At 57.0% G+C, this 14,622-nt stretch overlaps 7 protein-coding genes across 7 annotated transcripts; 5 read left to right on the forward strand and 2 right to left on the reverse strand.

Moving 5' to 3' along the window:
- Positions 1-346: 346 nt before the first annotated feature.
- B0H64DRAFT_458548 (uncharacterized protein) lies at positions 347-2,134 on the forward strand (the record flags this gene model as incomplete). The annotated part of the gene is made up of 4 exons (XM_062807418.1): positions 347-375; positions 440-468; positions 522-1,825; positions 1,892-2,134. The coding sequence occupies 4 exons, from the start codon at positions 347-349 to the stop codon at positions 2,132-2,134; spliced, it is 1,605 nt and encodes a 534-aa protein (XP_062661444.1).
- A 70-nt stretch (positions 2,135-2,204) lies between these two features.
- B0H64DRAFT_320441 (uncharacterized protein) lies at positions 2,205-3,748 on the reverse strand (the record flags this gene model as incomplete). Its single annotated transcript, XM_062800469.1, has 3 exons — positions 2,205-3,264; positions 3,324-3,440; positions 3,510-3,748. The coding sequence occupies 3 exons, from the start codon at positions 3,746-3,748 to the stop codon at positions 2,205-2,207; spliced, it is 1,416 nt and encodes a 471-aa protein (XP_062661445.1).
- Positions 3,749-4,467: 719 nt separating this feature from the next.
- B0H64DRAFT_358086 (UPF0075 domain protein) lies at positions 4,468-5,865 on the forward strand (the record flags this gene model as incomplete). The annotated part of the gene is made up of 2 exons (XM_062801635.1): positions 4,468-4,602; positions 4,675-5,865. 2 exons carry the CDS (start codon positions 4,468-4,470, stop codon positions 5,863-5,865), a joined length of 1,326 nt encoding a protein of 441 aa, XP_062661446.1.
- A 205-nt stretch (positions 5,866-6,070) lies between these two features.
- On the reverse strand, positions 6,071-7,160 carry B0H64DRAFT_134396 (uncharacterized protein). Its single transcript, XM_062798179.1, has 2 exons — positions 6,146-7,160; positions 6,071-6,094 (listed from the first exon to the last, which is right to left on the reverse strand). The coding sequence occupies exon 1, from the start codon at positions 6,996-6,998 to the stop codon at positions 6,270-6,272; it is 729 nt and encodes a 242-aa protein (XP_062661447.1). The 5' UTR covers positions 6,999-7,160; the 3' UTR covers positions 6,071-6,094; positions 6,146-6,269.
- Positions 7,161-7,281: 121 nt separating this feature from the next.
- On the forward strand, positions 7,282-9,107 carry B0H64DRAFT_393421 (uncharacterized protein). Its single transcript, XM_062803640.1, has 2 exons — positions 7,282-7,975; positions 8,046-9,107. The coding sequence occupies exons 1-2, from the start codon at positions 7,369-7,371 to the stop codon at positions 8,951-8,953; spliced, it is 1,515 nt and encodes a 504-aa protein (XP_062661448.1). The 5' UTR covers positions 7,282-7,368; the 3' UTR covers positions 8,954-9,107.
- A 578-nt stretch (positions 9,108-9,685) lies between these two features.
- B0H64DRAFT_393425 (uncharacterized protein) lies at positions 9,686-10,927 on the forward strand. The gene is made up of 3 exons (XM_062803641.1): positions 9,686-10,340; positions 10,396-10,531; positions 10,600-10,927. The coding sequence occupies exons 1-3, from the start codon at positions 9,931-9,933 to the stop codon at positions 10,903-10,905; spliced, it is 852 nt and encodes a 283-aa protein (XP_062661449.1). The 5' UTR covers positions 9,686-9,930; the 3' UTR covers positions 10,906-10,927.
- Positions 10,928-11,128: 201 nt separating this feature from the next.
- Positions 11,129-12,225, forward strand: B0H64DRAFT_134425 (uncharacterized protein). Its single transcript, XM_062798180.1, has one exon. It carries the CDS (start codon positions 11,256-11,258, stop codon positions 12,054-12,056), a length of 801 nt encoding a protein of 266 aa, XP_062661450.1. The 5' UTR covers positions 11,129-11,255; the 3' UTR covers positions 12,057-12,225.
- The last annotated feature ends 2,397 nt before the right edge of the window (positions 12,226-14,622 follow it).

Below are 14,622 nucleotides of genomic sequence, written 5' to 3' on the forward strand. Positions count from 1 at the left end.
GGCCGAGTTCCGGGGAAAGGGGGGCCAAGGGACTTGGAAGGCTTTGTGGGGTCTCGTGTCGACGTCTCGTCTCGACTTTCCCGTCCCAGTCTAGTCGATCTTTTAGTCGCCGGCAACTCGGAGATTTTGCCTCCACCTTTTCGCCACAAGACCATTCATAGCCTTGAGAGGACATGTCGATCACACGCACGAAGTGTTATTGCCGAGCGGACAGGTAGTGCTGTGGATCCACGGAGTATAACGACTCTGTCTGTCCCCGTATTTTCTACGGAATAGGGAGATAGGGGCCTCCCGCTCGACTCGAGTCTCGAGACGAGTTTCCGTCACAACGCTTACTTGCTTCCCCATGGGGAACCTCCGCTCGAGAAACGGCTGGTCGGTATCCTACCCCGGATTGCAAACCTGCAGCCGGAATTACTAACCCTCGCCTCGAGTCTAGTCTCACCTGCCGGTCACGACATGTCAAATGTTCGTCTGCTGTGACCTTTCCAGGCCTTTGTCTAGCTGCTGACAAGTCTTAGGCGATGAAGCACGGCCGATCTGCGGCAACTGTCAAAAGTCCAATCGTGACTGTCGGCAGGTAGAGCATCAGGAGGCACCAATTCGCTTCCATGACATGAGGAGGTATGCCCGCGCGTCGCGGTCCGGGTCCAAGACGCCGGAGAGCAGCAGCAACAGCAGCGGGAGGAGCCCTCCATCTCCAATCCAGCGTGAGAACGGACATGACCATAGGCTCCGTGGGCGACGGGCCGATTCCGTGGGCGGCAGGTCGACCCCTGGACAGGTGGTGGCCTCGCCCCCGTTTACCGCCGCTCCCATGATTTCCATCGCCCAGCTGGTCCACCCGCAACCCGCTTCTCCAGACTTCTTCGTCTCGAGTCCATGGCCGTCAGTAGTGGATCCGGCTCCGGCAATCCCGGCAAGCTCTCCTCCGAAGGCGCTGGCTCGCCATGAGGCCGCCCTACTGCACCACTACTCGGCACACCTCGGCCGGTGGCTGGACTGCACCGACGCGTCTCGGCAGTTTACGCTCAAGATCCCCGCGCTCGCCAAGACGTGCCCGGTCTTGTTGGAGGCCGTCATGTCGTTCGCGGCCAGGCACATGGGCGACGCCGAGGCGGCGAACCTGGCGCACGAGCGCTGCATCACCATGCTCATCGTCCTCTTGGGCTCAGAGCGGGTGGTGGATGACGACGTGCTGCTCTGCGCCATCGTCATCCTCCGCGTGTTCGAGCAGCTGACGGCTCTCGGCAACGGGAGCGACCGGGAGAGGCACCTGGCCGGCTGCAGCGCCCTCCTCCGGGCCTGCCAGGGGCCCCGCGTTGACCCATCCGCTCCCGGGCTGCGCGACGCGGCCTTCTGGGTCTACATGCGCCAGTGTCTGTACAACGCCTGCATCAACCAGCAGGCGCCTAACGTGGACTTCTCCCTGACCCTGCTCCCCATTCCTAGCCCCCTAAGCCCCGACGACAACCTCCGATGCGAAACGGCATGGGCCAACACCATGACGTGGATCTGCGCCACCATTGTCCAGTTCTGCTTCGGCCCGCACACCCAAGACCACAGCACCAAGATGCCGAGGTGGCAAGAACTGAACGAGGCGGTGGAGGACTGGGCCAGGTCTCGGCCGCCCAGCTTCGACCCGATCTGGCAGGGCGACGGGTCCTGCGACGGCAACCCCTTTCCCGAATACTACTTCGCCGCCGACTGGCACGCCGTTGCCTTCGGCTTCTACAACCTCGCCTGCATTCTGCTGATAATATACAAACCTAACCCGCGTTTCGCCATCCGCAGTGCCCAGGCGCGGGGGCTGCGAAAAGAAGATGTGAGTCCACTATTCAGGTACCCCCGCGATGCAGATAGAGCTGAGCTGAAGCGTTCTACCCCCCAGGCGCAGATCTTGGTGCATGCCCGCGCCATGTGCGGTTCCTGCAAGAGCGATCCCGGCAACGTGCCGGCGAGAATAACCTTGTGTCACAGTCTCTTCCTCTGGGGCGGTCTGTTGGACGATCCGCGCGAGAGGGCATGCTTGCTGGAGCTGCTTCAAGAGGTCGAGCACGACCACGCCTGGCCAACAGCATGGATCATATCATTGCTCGAGAAGGAATGGGGAATCTCTGAGCCGCAGCCGTGAGGGCGGAAATATATCAGTTCATCATGTCCGAGTCTGCTCTCAGTATAGCCCGACCGAGAATGAGATCCCGTCAAGCACCGTCAGAAAAGCTAATGACCGCATATCTCCCGTTCCTCACCCACGCCTTTCCCGGCGCCTCATTCTCAACCCTCTCCAGCGTCTCCTCGCTCAGACCAACGCACACATCCGCCTTGTTCGTCCTCAACGCCAGGATCTTCATACCCCCACGCAGCGGACCAATGGCGTCCTTGAACGGGAGTGTATGCGGCCAATTCGCGTCTCGCACCAGCTTCCTGTAGTTGAGATCGCCCTTGAAAACGACCAGCGCCGAGTCCAACAGATCCCGGTACAGCTCCGGCGCGACGGCAGGCAGCGCCTGGAAATCAAACCCCGTAGTCCAGAACGGATGCTCGGCAACGGCAACGAGGCCGCTCTCGTAGCACCCCCGCAGCCTCCCGGCCAGCGCGCGCACGCTCGGATTCGCCGCGGCCGGGAACACGGCGGGGTCGGCCAGGGCGGCGAGCAGGACGTCGATGTCGCGCGGCGTGACGTCGGACACGAACCAGGGCATGGACTTGACGTGCAGCCGGACGGCAGACGCCAGCCCGCAGTCGAGCAGGTACAGCGCGTAGACCAGGTCGGTCAGCAGCTCGAAGCCGGCGTTGTCCAGGACCACGTCGACGCGGCGCTCTGTTCGTCGTCCCCGGTGGGTCTCGGACCTGAGGTATGCCCACGCCGCGCGCGCGTCGTTGCCGACGATGCGGGCCCGGCCCGCGCAGATGGCCGCGTTGCCCTGCAGGGCGCGCATGTCGTCGGGGTTGTGGTTGTGGCTGCTGCTGCTGCTGCTGCTGCTGCTGCTGCCGAGGGTGCTTAGCAGGCTCAGGTCGGTCGCGTTGCCCCATAGCGCCATCTCGGTCATCTCGGAGAAGAGCAGTCGCCGCGCGGCGTCGTCGTCGTCGTCATCGGCGGCGGCGGCTTTCGTGAGGGCGCCCGCTTCGGTGAGGGATGCGTACCGCTCGCACAGCTCTTGAACGGCTGCGTGGGATGCAACGAAGGCGTTGAGCTTCTGCCGCGCGAAGATGTCGTGGTCGCGCCAGAATTGGGACCGCGCGAAGAGGGTTTGGACACACCTGTTTGTGGTGGGGAACGGTGAGAACGAGCAGGGAGGGCTTGGGGGGATTTGGCATACCTGTAGAGATAGCACTCGGAAAAGAGCCAGGGACAATTGTGCCAGGTCATGCTGCCGAAGGACTCGAGCTGTGCGTTGTAACTGTCGATATCAGGGCAGCCATCCGAACTCAATGGACTGACAACATATCGGGTCAACATCCCTTAGATTCTGTAGCAAGGTGTTGTCAGGTGTGATGCTACCTACTGCAACTGTTTGTCCTGCATGATCTCGCCGTTAATGATTCTCAGGCTGGCTTGTATACGCCGTCCCTCCTCAATATGCTCTGTCTTGTCCGAGTTCAACTGGCCGAGAGACTGTTCCAAGTCGTCCACCATGTTTTGCACTATTTTCGGCCACCTGGTTGTCGCTGTTTCGTGAGCCATGGAGCCCCTTTCCGAGGTCCAGACCTCTCTTAAAGTCTCAGGACAGGTGGCAGAGGGCATCTTTGCGATCGGACAATCGGAATTTCCCAATATGTCGTCTGTGAAGGGTGAAGTGTGCGGACCAACTGCAAGCTAGGAGAACGAGAGAGGTCGGTTATCGTTCTCCTCCAAGTAGGACCGTGAGAGAAGTGCAGCATCACTTTTAACTTGTATGTAAGGCATGCAGATGAAGCCAGGTCGTCAGGAAACCGCCGGCCCGTACCCCGGTGCTTCGGTGGTGTGGATCACTTACACGGTATAATACTCCATATCCCGATTAGGAAACTCGTGTCGAAGCCCATCGAGACGAGCAACCTGCTGTTGTGGGACCCTTGGCACTATTTCTCAACTCGTCTCGACCATATTGCCACTCTGGATTCGAGCCGCCTCGGCACGACATCTGTTGTTGGTCTGGGTTTCAACATCATCAAACGATGTGGAATGCGGGGGATCAGGTCCACCGTCCACCTCGACGCAACCAGGGACCGAGAGGCCCGAGATATTAAGGAGTTGGTTCCCCAGGGATGGGTATATAATAACAATAATATGACAATCGGCAAGGGAGTGTTGTGAGAGACACCCAGAGAGTGATCAAGCAATCCTTTGACGTCTTCCATCCGTGCAAACAAACAATAGCAATGGGCTCCGTACCAGACCACTCTGGCCTCAACGGCCATACGACGAATGCGGCTCACACAAACGGCAACGGGTGCTCAGGGGATGCAAGTGATGGCGTCCACATGCGCCCCGACGGGTCTCTAGACCTAAAGGTGCTTGGAATGAACAGCGGTACCGCCATGGACGGCATCGACTGCGCACTCGTCCGGTACCGGCAAGAGTCCCCAACCGCTCCCCTTCACATGGAGGTTCTCAAGGTAAACAGTTACAGACCTCTCGCAGCACCGGCGGGTTGGACAGTCCGCTAATGTACTCCATAAACGAAATAGTACGACGAGATACCCGTGCCACAGCGGATGAAGAAGCCTATCCTGAAGATGCTCCGCGAGACCAGAACAACACCCAGCGCCATGTCGCAGATGAACGTCCAGCTTGGTCAGATGTTCGGAGATGCCGTGCGCGAGTTTTGCGACAAGCACCACGTCGACATGGGCAGCATTGACCTCATCGGCTCCCACGGCCAGACCATCTGGTTGCTTAGCATGCCCAAGGAGGGCGAGACACGCTCGGCATTTTGTCTCGGCGAAGGCACCATCATCAGCGCCCAGACGGGCATCACAACCGTCACCGACTTCCGACAGGCCGAGCAGTCCGTCGGCCGCCAGGGCGCGCCGCTGGTTGCCCTGATCGACGGCTTGCTGCTGCACCACCCCACCAGGACGCGGCTGTGCCAGAACATCGGCGGCATCGCCAACCTCTGCCTGATCCCGGCCGACCGGGACGGCGGCGTCGACGCCATGGTCGACTGGGACTGCGGGCCGGGCAACATGTTCATCGACGCGGCCATGAGACACTACACCAACGGCGAGCAAGAGTACGATAAGGACGGCCAGTGGGCGGCACAAGGCACCGTCAACCAGGCCATCGTCGACGCCTTCCTCTCCTCCAACGAGTACATCAACCACCCACCCCCCAAGACCACCGGCCGCGAAGTCTTCGGCGACAACGAGTGCCACCAGATCATCACCGCATGCGAGGCCGCCGGCTGCAACAAATACGACACTGTCGCAACCATAACACGCATCACGGCGCAGAACATCGTACGGCAGTACCGGGCCTTCTTACCCAGCTACAACATCAACCCGGACACGGCCATCGACGACATCTTCCTATGCGGCGGCGGGGCGCGCAACCCGCACATCGTGGCCTACCTGGCGCGCGAGCTGCCGCGCGCGCGCATCCGCTCCCTCGACGAGACGGGCGTGCCCGCCGACGCCAAGGAGGCCGTCAGCTTCGCGCAGCAGGCCGTCGAGGCCGTGCTCGGCCGTGCCGCCCTCGTCCCCGTCAACAGCGACTCGCTAGCGCCTAACGGTATTGTGGGTAAGATTGCGCCGGGTCGGAGGTGGCGGGAGCTCGTGCGGATGTGCGTTGCTTTTGGGGATGGGTGGGAGGGGGAGGGGCCGCTGCCGACGGTGAAGGAGATGGTGGTGGATCGGGCGTATACGGAGTGGATGCCGTAGAGGGACGACTCCGGAGGAGGACGTGCCCGTGGCCTTGGTCTTGGTTTGTGACGGGCGTTGACTGCGATATCTATTAGAACTTGTTGGCAAATGCCCTGAAGAGAGACTCATTGCTTACCTACCAACATAGGTACTCAAAAGAACCAGCGGTTGGCATTGAGACTTTAGGAAACGTACGTACTTAGGTAGCCTGCCTTGACCGTGCTACGAAGAGGTAGCTAATTATATTCTACCAAGATTAGTTCACTATAGATAGTATCGATACAGGGAGGATACCTGCCAATCAAAATACATCCTTCTTCGTTCTATGATACCACTCTCCTGAACTCGCCTACTATACACTGCCCTGCCCAGCCCGCACACCTCTACAAGACTACAACCGTCTCTCAATCTTTGAGCACCCATCAATCACCAAGAGTGAACCTCATCGAACCACTGATCCCTCCAACGAGCTGACCAACCTGCAAACCGAGGTTCTGCTCACCATATATACGAATCGCATTCCCGGCACGAGGCGATATCCAATGGTCAATACCGCTCGCTGCCACCCGTAGAACATGCAAGCTCCTCGGGTCCGTGATTCCCGCCATTTCCTCCCGGCTAAGCTGCCGCAGGCCGTTGGGCGGGAAAGCCTCCTCAAGCGTGTCAGCGCACTCTGAACTATCTTGAACCAGCAAGTCGGTCCGCTCGCCGAGTTTCAGCACGCGGGTGTTCTCGAGAAGGCCAGGGTTCTGCTGCCGATCGCCCCGGCTGCATGCGATCTCGTCAAGCTTCTTGAGCAGAGGGCCTAGAGGCTGCCCCGAACGCCTGGCTTGGTTGAAGACGGAGCCTAATATCGACTTGTCGTTGGAATTGGTCGTAGCCAAGACTTCGAACCGGCCGATGAGTTGAACCAAGGCAGCTTCAACTGCCTTGAGGTCGTCAGGGTCAGCTTCAGGTTCTCCAAGGTTTCCATCGTGGTAGATGCCGACCGCCTCGCCCCAACGGGTAAGGCGAAGCCTAGCGATGCTGAGCTTTAGGGCCGCTTGACCGGCAGGTTGTCCGGCTAAGGCGTATTCGAAGCATGAGACGCACGTGGCGAAGATTGTCGCAAGACTTGCGTCCTTGAAATCGAGCCCGAATGGATGATGCATGGCTGAGCAAATACAATGTATTATTGTGGAAAGCTGAGAGGGCAACGGTAAGCAAAAGCCGGAAGAGAAAGTAAAGACATAGTGGAAGAGCCTTGGAAGACACGGGCTCTGAGCCTGGTTACTTTATGGGACTGAGTGCATGGTCCAGAACATGGGTAGTAGTTGTCCCGTCCCCTCCCTCTTGATGGGATGTCTTGGGTGGCACGACAGTCACCCAGTCAGGGCGACGAATCATCAAGCAGCACGTGCCGATGTGTGCGACTCTGACTTCATGCTTGTTCATCTGCAAAGTAAGCACTGACGCGAGCGAACTCAAAAGCTGGACAGAAAGACCATCCACCGAACTTTATACCGACTTCGAATCACCAAGATGCACGACGACGAGGCAGAGTACTGGTCACGTCTCGAGTCCACTCAACGGCAGTGGTACCCTGGGTTTGTTAAACAGGTATCTAGCCAACTCGGGGCCGAGCAAGATGAAGGGCAAGTGGCCGTCATCACATTTCAAGATGGAGTTAAGCCACACGTCCGGGTTTTCACCAAGTCAAAGGATTTGCGTCGCTACCTGGACAGTAACTCTCCTCCGCCATCGTCGCCAAACGTACCCGAATGCAGACGAATGTTTGTCCTAGAGGGGCTCCCGAAGAAGTTTATACAGCTTCTGGGATCCAGGCTCCGAGTTCCCCCTTCGTTCTTTGCCGCGCATTGGGTGCAGCCAGGGAAGTTTGTCGCCAGCCTGTTGAACCAGACGCTGCGATCCTACGACAACCAGACCCGCTTCACGCTGGCATCCCCAAAACTGCATCGTGCAAAGATCCAGGGAGAACCGGGCGATGATGCCGACCCAGTGTATTTCATGCAGTCAAGCATTACCCGCCAGCTAGGCCGCGATTCTTTGTTTGGGGAATTCGAAGGCCCCCTCTGGAGTTATGAAATTGTATCGTTCTGGAGCGCGTGTGATCGGGGGTCCTGGGATGGCAAGTCAGATCCCTCCTTTAATAATACATGTCGGGAACATTCACTCACGCCGACCATTTACCTGCTTAGCCCTGCTACTGGTTGACCCACCCCTCGGAAACTCCGTCATGTGGACAGACGATCCTCGGCCTCGGCTCGTCGTTCATGAGAGTCCGGAGAATGGAAACGTCCCGGGTATCTCCAAAGATGGGTGGAGTCAAGACGGATCTTGGTATCCTCCCTTTCCCGTTGGCGGCGCCGGCGAGGCACCTGGGATGAAGTCCGTGTTTGATGACCTGGTCCGTCTATACCCATCTCAGCAGTATCAATCAACCGCAGATCCCATCACCTGCACCGATATCTGCAAACAGCTAGTCCTCTCGGCATGGACAGCTCGACTCCGCGTTCTGGAAGCCGAGGTGATCCGGAAGCAGTACGAGATGAGCATCGGCCCGAGAACGCCCACCTTCAACCCTCGCACCCGGCCCCCTCCAGCCTGGACGCATCCATGGACCGACGAAGAGTTCGGCCGGCTCGTGCGGGCAAAGTCAGTCCTCGAAGGCACGAAAACGACCCTCTTCTACAACCTGGACGCCCTCGGAGTCGGCGGAGAGAGGCAGATGGGCGAGGAATGGGAGACAGCGGCGTGGAAAAGCTTGCAAAACGCCCTGCTGACTCTCAAGACGAGAGTCGATATCATGTCCGAGGCATACACCTTGGCCGTGTCTGTGCGGGAGAGTATTGTCGCCAACGCGCAGGCCCGCCAGGTGGGATACCTGACATCGCTCGCGACTCTCTTCATTCCTGTCTCCTTCATTGCCGCTGTGTTCTCCATGGGGGGAGACTATGCTGCCGGCGAGCGAAAGTTTTATGTATTCTGGGCCATCTCTCTTCCCATTGCGGTTGTGGCTTCGTGTCTTTATCTTTTTGGGGGTTTTATCTTGGGCGTGTTGCGAAAGTACTCGGTTACTCGGGAGGGAGAAAAGTCTCCTGTGTAGCGGGAGAGGAACTGAACTACTACTGCTTTTTTTTTTGTTGCTTAGGAGCTAACTTGCTACTATATGGTCTAGAATATTCAACCTTGAATGTTCTGCGATCGAATAAGGTGGTAATCAATGGTGATTAAATGGTTGTGTTAAGGATGACCGCTGCATTCGAATCCTTCTTTGAATATCAACCGTCCAACGAGATGACAAACCTGCATGCCGACAACGTTCTCCCCATCGAAGACTTGAATTACATTTTGGGCACGAGGCGATATTCAATGATCAACATCATGGATCGTTCACTGTCTGACTGTCATCCGGAGGACACGCAAACCCTCCCGGTCCATGATTCCCGCCATTTCCTCCTCGCTAAGGTAGCCCAGACACTTGGTGAGGAGGACCTCCTCCGTGTATTAGCAACGGGAGATGATTGTACTTTGTACTACCAATGGCGCAGCGCATACTACAGCAGCCCATAATGGCAAGGCTTTCCCCAAGCGTTGTGAGTCATGCGCTGAGATGGTTGGACGTCGGCGCTCGAGATGCAGCAGACAAATAATGCCTAACAAACAGCCTAGCGGGTTTGAATTCCAGTCTGTGGGCAGATTGGTACTAATAACGACCAGTTGCTTTGCATGCCGCCCCCCCCTTGGAAATGCAAGAGCTGCAGAACGGACTGGTCCCTACCATGGCTTTTCTGCTGTGTGACATCAGGTGACGGACGAGCCTATCAGCAGAGAGGGAGACACAGCCTTCTAATCTGTATGGGCGACATCGAGGCCGGGCAGGCTCTGTGGAGACTGAAATAGGCTGGAACTTAAGTCTTGCCTTTCCTTGCAGAGAAGCCCAAGTCCTCTTGCTCTCTAAGAGTTCATGTTTGGGACATGGTCCGGTCCTGAAGCATGTCACTTTCCCGCGCTGCGTGAAAGTCCTGAGTCCTTGAATCGAAACACCAGTCGTTAGGGCAGTCGACAGCACATCCAACCATCATGTCTATTCCCGTCGGGCCCGGCGACTTGGTCATGCTCGTGAAGGGCCTGTGGAAGCTAGCCGAAATCCTACAGGGCGGGGCTGAGGAAAGTTTTCGACGATGCGCAAAGACATACAAGCGGTTTGCCCTCCTGTCCAGCTCGCTGAATGAGCTCATCGACAACAACGAAAGCCTCCAGAGAAACGAGTTCTTCAACAATGCACGAAGGGGTATTGATCGGATGCTCCGCAACTATTTCAAGGGGATTCGGAAGTTCGAGCGGTATCTCGGTCGCGGACGCGTTGACGAGGGGCTGCTCCGCGCGATCGCCAAGCTGCGATGGGTTCGCCATTCCGACATGCTTGAAGAACTTCGGGAGGAGCTGGAGTTCCGTTTTGCTATGGTCAGCCCTTTCGTGGCAATGTTTAGGTGGGTGGTGACCTCCCAGAAACAACAACACTGGAAGCTGAATCAGGATGTCAAGCCCTAACTGTACCATCCGCATCCTTCACGGCACGCCGACTGTGCCCGGAAATGTGCCCCGTGGCAATCACTTCGTTCTCGAGGATGCTCGCCGTATACGCTGGGCAGTCTATTTCTCGGACGCCCCGGATTGGAATGTGAGTCATCAAGGGATGGTGAAGCGTCCATTACATGTACGGCTCTGACCCGGCTCTCGGCATGGCAGCACTTCCATCGACTCCTCGGAGAACAGATATTCCCCAAACAAGACCGTGGTCATAGTTTCATCAACTCCAAGTCGTACGTCCTCCGTAATATCAGTACCTCTCAGAACATCTTGCCCGGCAGCCCGGGCGTCAAGCTTCTTCGCGGCGTGATAAACCCGGACGACCGAATGGAGATGAATGTCATCGTTCCCTACGACGACGAGGACACCGATTTGTGTCCGCGGTGCGGGACAGAACGAGGGGCAGACGGGTCTTCTTCTCTTGAGGTGTCCTGGTATGTGAACTTGAGGGGAATGCTGCCATAACCGTCTTGCTTACCGTGACGACTCTTTTACTTAGTCTTCAATGCGGCCTCCCGGTCCGCTTCTATGATTCCTTTGACGGCCAACCCGATCCGTTGACCCAGCTCGCTCTGGATGATCTCCATGAAACCGGACTCCGGAAGTTCGTCTCGGAAGTTTTCAAAGACCTCGACGGGGGTTCGCCATTCACTCCAGGCAAGACAGACCAAAGGTTGGACGGTATAATACACCCAAAAATACTAGATGTCGAAGAGCCCCCAGACATGTTCTAGCAGCTCCCCCCTGCACGGTGGGAGGCAATCGCGCACTTCCACCGGATCGCTCTGTGCACGCCTCCCTGGCCCAGCATTGAGATGCATTTGACAAACAAGGCTGCAGAGCGAAAACTTGGAATGGCCATGAAAGGCATTGAACTCTTACTAGCCCGTTTGCGAGTGGAGGCAGGGCTTGCTCCCGACGAGATTATTGGGAGAGCTATCGGCTCTCGGCTCGGAGGTCGGACCTGGATCGAACACGTTGAAGAAGTCCTGGAGTCGCTCCTGTCGCAATACAGGTCCAGGATAGGCCCAACTCGACTTTTCGAGCGCATTATCGTCGCCCTCTATATCTATGGCCAATGGGCTGGCGAGTCCAGGTATCCATTCCACCCTTCCATCCTCAGGGCGAGGTGCTTGCTCTGGATCTTTTCCCAGGTACTCACCCTCGAAGCCAAGATACTTTCCGGCTGCTCGTCGGCCCTCATGATGTTTGCGCGCGGGGGATATATGAGGTTCGAGAGACCATCTCTGCTTGAAATGGCAGCATCTCTCTTTGTGCCGCATCCAGTCATAACCCGAGCGACGGTTGATGTCATCGCTGATGCATTCTCTCTATTCCATACTCGCAACCCCCCTCCGCCCCTTCTCGGAGCAATCTTTTTGATTCTCCAAAACTCTACGCATCTCTGTTTTGACTACCGCATGGATGGCAATCTTCAGAGTCACAAGCTGGAGCTGCCACCGTCGAATGTGTTCAACGAAGGGGCCCTAGCCAGTAGCGGAGCCAGGTCAAGCTGGCAGATATCTTGCCGACAGTGCTTGGAATCGGTTATGAGCTCAGGAGGGGTCGACCTGACCGTGCCGAGCGTGAACCTTTCGGTTGTGACAGGGTCATAAAAATGGTGAAAGTTTCAGGTCCTGAGGTCATACACTTATTAAGTTATTTAACGCCCTGCAGCGTACCTTATATTGTTCGGAATGATGTCGTTGGGAAAGAAATATATTAGCGCTGGGAACTCTGCAGCTCAAACAAACCATTTGTAGGCGTACTTACCTTGGTCGAGCCAATATTTGATTGTATTATTTAATTGGATTTGTTTTGATTCCCTTGTGTCCAATAAATCTCACGGCCATATATAACCCTAACCCTCTACACACGCTCGCCGTGCTCTTTCTCATTCAACAGCCATCAAATTCATAAAACTCGGTACATAAAATATTCGGCGAAAGTGGTATGTAATACGAATCTCTGTAAAACAAACCCTGTTGTGGCGCCACAGGGTTGAGGGTTTCACAGGGCACAGGTTATGGTGGCTGTTGGGGCGCTGGGGCCATTTCAAAGTGCCCAGCCACCTTTTGTGGCTAGTTGTGGCTGGCTCCAAGTAAGTCAAATACGAATACTTGTAGGTGGATTTGATCAAATCGACGGTCTTATTTGTTTGACTGGGCCGATTTGGCTTGTTTTGATTGAATTTGAGTAAATCAATCCAAAATATTTGATTTGCTCCGAGCCTTAAATACAGCTACCAGCCTTTTATTTTCCCAACGCACCACCGACTTTTGACTTTGCGCCCAAACGGAAGGGTCATTCCCTCGCATCTTGCTGCCTAATTAAATACCAGTACACACCCATCACATCCCAGTTCTATGGGATCGGCGAGATGGGACCATTCCACAGACTGGCACCACTTCTCGGGCGGCGAAAAGCGGCAATTTTGGCACCTGGAACGACAAGCGCGCTGACCAGGCGACACCGGGGAGCCCCAAAGAACGTTGGTGCACCAAAATGGCTAACGACTGACGCCGCCGCCGTCGACCACCTGGGACGTCCGCTCTCCGAGGCTGCGCTTGCTACGGCGTGGGAGTACTGGGATTGCCGGCGACAGCTCGACTCCCACCAACACTCTGATGAGTCTGATCTGCCAATCGACCTCATGCGACAGCTGTTCCAGATCCGGACAACATACACGCGCCACGTACTTGGCCTTGCAGAACTCAAGTCTGGCGCTCGCACCTACGAACCTCCGTACGTCGGGCCGCTGGCCGCAGCTGACGTAGCTGCCGCAGCACCAACATTGCCGGCGCAACTGAAGCCAGCTAGTGAGCCCGTCCTCTGTCCCGAGCAGCTGGAGGTGGTCGAGCTCGCCGCCAGCGGCCGCAATATCTTCTACACTGGATCCGCAGGTTGTGGCAAGTCCACCGTTCTACATGCCATCAGAGCACGCCTACGGAATATGGGAAAGAATGTATGCGTCGTGGCACCAACGGGCAAAGCTGCCCTGGCTATTAACGGTACCACCACCTGGACTTATGCCGGGTGGACGCCTAACCACCACAAGCAGGAACTCGAATCCTTGGAAGAGGCAGCGCTCGGCCGGATTACACGCAAGCGTTTTAAGGGAACTGACACCCTCATTATCGATGAGATCAGCATGATCGAGAACTTGCACCTAGAGCGGCTTAATGCCGTCATGAAGAGCGGCCGCGATAACGACTCTCCCTTCGGCGGCGTCCAGGTCATTGTCACCGGAGACTTTTGCCAGCTTCCTCCCGTAAAAGCCTTTCAGCACTGCATAACCTGCGGCAGTGATCTCATATCGACAGATGAAGAGGAAGACACCGTTCACCGCTGTCCCAGCTGCAAGAGCCAGTACAACGACAGCGACAAGTGGGCATTTCGCAGCAAAGCTTGGGCCGAGGCCAAATTTATGCACGTCTATCTCAAGACCGTCCACCGCCAGAGCGACCCCGGCTTCATTTCTATGCTGAATAAGTGCCGTCTTGGTATCCCCTTTACCCAGGACGAAATTGACACCCTTATGACTCGCCGCTCCGTAACCGCCGATGCTATCAAGCTCTTTCCCACCCGCGACGAAGTCCGCCGCACCAACAAAGAAGCCTTCGCGCGCCTCAAGAGTCCACCGCACGCTTACACCTGCCGAGACAAGTTCGTCTGGAAGGAGGACCTCCACCCGCACCTCAAGCCCAAATGCCGAAGAAACCCAGATAACTCCCTTCACGCCCTCAACGACCACCAATTTGAACGTCACGTCGACCTCAAAATCGGCATGCTCGTCGTCCTGCTCCACAACCTCGACCTGTCTCAAGGCCTCTGCAACGGCAGCCAGGGCACCATCATCGGCTTCGAGCGGTACGACCCGGAAAGACCCCTGGCTCCGACCCGCAGCAGGGAGTACACCATACTCAAGGAGGCGCAAAGAATGCGGTTCGCCAAGCACCAGCTTCGGGACCGCACCCAAGTCGTCTGGCCCATCGTACGTTTCCTCAACGGCATCACGTGCACCGTCTATCCCGAATCCACAGTCCACGAGCTGGGCGACCGGAAGCCGTACTCGCTGCTGTGCCGAACGCAGATCCCGCTGGCGGCGGCCTGGGCGCTGAGCATACACAAATCCCAGGGCATGACGCTGGACCGGGCGGTGGTGGACCTGTCGCGGGCGTT

The sequence above is a fragment of the Chaetomium fimeti genome (genome assembly GCF_033439085.1).
Source record: "Chaetomium fimeti strain CBS 168.71 chromosome Unknown B0H64scaffold_3, whole genome shotgun sequence".
Classification (NCBI taxonomy): domain Eukaryota; kingdom Fungi; phylum Ascomycota; class Sordariomycetes; order Sordariales; family Chaetomiaceae; genus Chaetomium; species Chaetomium fimeti.